The following is a 3,403-nucleotide window of genomic DNA, read 5'->3' on the forward strand; positions in this document are numbered from 1 at the left end:
TGGGTGTCATGTCAGGCACTTATAGCCTTTGTGATTGGTGCTATACCCAAGGAAAACACATGCTTTGGATCGAAAAGAGAGTTTGTGCTGATTATACGGTCTCAAATTGGGCCAACACGCGCATCCAAAAATGCGGAGCATGGTATAATTGGGTGGGGTTTTGAATAGGCGTTCTAATGGGCACAAGTTATCAATAACACGTGTTGGCATTCGATTAATGAGATACACAGCAGTAGCAAAAGCTTCATCCCAAAATTTCATTGGCATCGGGCATGAGCTAAGAGGGCAAGCCCGGTTTCAACAATGTGGCGGTGTTTGCGCTCAGCTGAGCCATTTTGTTGGTGGGTGTGAGGACAAGAAATATGATGGGAAATGCCAAGCGAACGAAAAAATTGATTGTGAAGTTTTCGATACTCCCCACCCCAATTGGATTGAACACATTTGATTTTAGCACCAAGGAGGCGTTCTACATGAGCTTGGAATTGCAAGAAAATACGCTGGACCTTAGTTCTATCTTGCATCAAGTAAACCCAAGTGAATAAACTGTAGTCATCAATGAAACTTATGTAATATTGATAACCACCAACAGATTTAGGGGCAGGACCCCAAACATCTGAAAACACAAGTTCTAAAGGAGATGTGGATCGATGAATAGCATTATTGTATGGTAGTTGGTGGCTCTTGCCTAATTGACAAGCATTACATATGGTGTGAGTTGATTCCTTAGAACATGGGAGTTTATTCAAACTTAAGATAGACCTAACAACTTGGGTAGAGGGGTGGCCGAACCGAGCATGCCACTGATCTGTAGACATCTTGACATGGATGAGGGCTTGTTTGAAGGACTCAATGTCGTAGAGCTTGATAGGATAGAGGCCGGCTTCACATTTTCCTTCCAGAAGTATTTGCCTCATTGCTAGGTCCTTTATGAGAAAATGATATGGATGAAATTCAAAAAAGACATGGTTATCATGTGCTAATTTATGAATGGAAAGAAGATGTTTAGAAATATCAGGAATGTGAAGAACATTTTCTAGTGCAAGAGGTCTAGTAGCAGTATTAATTGAACAAGAACCAATATGCATAATGTGCAAATGTGCCCCATTGCCAACTTGAACAGTTTCACCACCATTGTATTGTTCACGGAGAGCTAGGCGATCTAGATCACTAGTGATGTGATCGGTAGCCCTGGTGTTGGTGTACCAGTTAGGGTCGACCTTGTAGAAAGTAGTGGTAGCAGCAGTGGCGAAGGGTTGTTCATCCTGATAGGACTCATCCATGAGGTACCAACATTTGACCGCCGTGTGGCCCACACGGCCACAGATCTGGCACGGCGGGCACTTAGGCATGTCATATCTTGGAGTAGATCGGCCACCACAGCCCTGGAACGGTGCAGACCCACGTCCGCGGCCACGGCCAGGCGATGCACCGTGACCATGTCCACACAACACCTGTCCCCCACGGCCAGCAAAGTTGGCCGAAGCACCAACATTGAGGTGCGTCTCGGTGTTGTGTTGCAGCTGACGAGACTCAAACCACATGAGATACGCGTAGACGTCGTTGAGGGAGAGGGCTTCAGTCTTGGTGGTGATAGACGTGATGAACGGATCGTAATCTGAGCCAAGTCCAGCCAAGAGATACGCGATGATTTCATCATCACGAAGAGGAGCAGCAACAGTAGCAAGTTTAGATGCATAACCCTTGATCTTGCGGAAATAGTCGGCAGCAGACATATTCCCGCTTCTTCGTCGTGGCAATATCCACGCGAACTTGGATGGTGCGAGCGCGCACGGTAGAAGAAAACATGTGTTCCAGCGTGTCCCAGGCTTCTTTGGCGGTGGAGGCAGACACCACATCAAGAAGGATGTCCTCGGTTATGGGGGAGAGAAGACCACTCAGGATATGTTGGTCCTGATCATACCATCGGTCATATGCCGGGTTGGGAACCATTGAGCGCCCTCGTCTATGGAAGACGTGATGACCTTGGGTGGTGGGGAGATGGATCCATCAATGAACCCGATGAATTTAGTGCTTCGCAGGTAAGGGATAAATTGAGCGTGCCACAGCATGTAGTTGATCTTGTTAAGACAAACGGTAACAGCATGATGTATAGGAATCGAGGCAAAGGTAGATGGCATGGTGCTGTTCATGGCGTCAGAGGAAGAATTGGTGGAAGGGGAGGAAGAATTGGTGGTGGACATTGGGAAGAAAAGATTATGGCTCTAATACCATGTTGAGATGAATAGCGCTGCCTGCCCTCAAAGGAGCAGATACTCTCATATTTATAGATGAAGCAATACATGGCAGGTTACATACGTGGCTTCTAGCACAAGAGAGATAAGGAGACACAGCTCCAAATATACATGATGCTCTTCTAAGAATAGCCATGCACTTCTATGAATAGATATTTACTTCTATGTTTAACAAGCCTCAAACCTTGGATTGAAACCATTTTCTAGTGGGACTCCGACGCGTGCCGGCCAGAGGACGTCAGGACGTGTTTGACGCGACCCGGCCAAACAAACGAATAGGATTGGAGGCTGGACATGAAGCAAAAGCATGCTGCATGCTAATGAACTGCACCATAAATGTCTGACAAAATTTCCAAAAAAATTCTGAAATGCAAAAAAAATATAACATAAAGGAAAATATCTCCACGATTTTTTAGCAGTACATAACCTGTTAATGAACTATTACAAATGTATCACATCACAAGACCAATAAAAGAGGTACATAACCATAGTTCCTGTAGAATCTGAACAAAATTCATAATTTAGTTCAATGGGCCATTTGCCCAGCTTCAGTTGCTAACAATGCTCAAACCCCATGCATCAGTAGAGAGGCAGTACTTATATTGTACCTCCTTGTCAGTTGGGAGTTGTCCAATGGCTGCAACAAAAAAAACATTGACCAAATAATGCTAGCTGATTGATCACTTCTCTTGTTCAATTCACAACAACATTCGGCGTGCTTTGCGCACCCTATCATGACTGTAAATGTTTGGGCTTTGGTTAGACAAAAGTAAATTTTATTTCAAGTCTTGTTAACATTTAGTACCTCTAATTACAAGTGGCCTGTAGGCCTAAATTCCAATGTCTATAAAAGAATAAATCCATACAACCATTCCAATTTGTCCTAAATTTTACTGGAAACCCTTTCTATTTGAAATAGAAAGAGATGGTAAAGGTGGGCTTATTCGTTTTTTAAGAATAGAAAGAGAAGGTAAAGGTGAGCATTATAGGTATTGGATGATGTAGTTTCTAAAACGCAATGGAGGCTATTGGATGCTGCACCCTCCGGTAAAGGAAGATGGACCCACTTATTCTAGTCAAGGAGACCATTGTTAGATATATGGGCTTATAAATCTTAAAAGGCCCATTAGTGTTAGAGAGGTACATCATCT

The 3,403-nt window shown here is 43.9% G+C and overlaps 1 protein-coding gene across 1 annotated transcript in view; it reads right to left on the bottom strand.

Moving 5' to 3' along the window:
* LOC106804371 overlaps nt 1-1,733 on the bottom strand; it is a gene marked incomplete at its 3' end in the record, with an annotated part of 8,351 nt that extends 6,618 nt beyond the window's left edge. Inside the window, exon 1 of the mRNA XM_022826652.1 lies at nt 1,113-1,733. Within this exon, the coding sequence (XP_022682387.1) occupies nt 1,113-1,733 (621 nt within the window). The remainder of the gene's footprint in view (nt 1-1,112) is intronic.
* Between the last annotated feature and the right edge of the window lie 1,670 nt (nt 1,734-3,403).

This window comes from Setaria italica, chromosome V (genome assembly GCF_000263155.2).
Source record: "Setaria italica strain Yugu1 chromosome V, Setaria_italica_v2.0, whole genome shotgun sequence".
NCBI lineage: Eukaryota > Viridiplantae > Streptophyta > Magnoliopsida > Poales > Poaceae > Setaria > Setaria italica.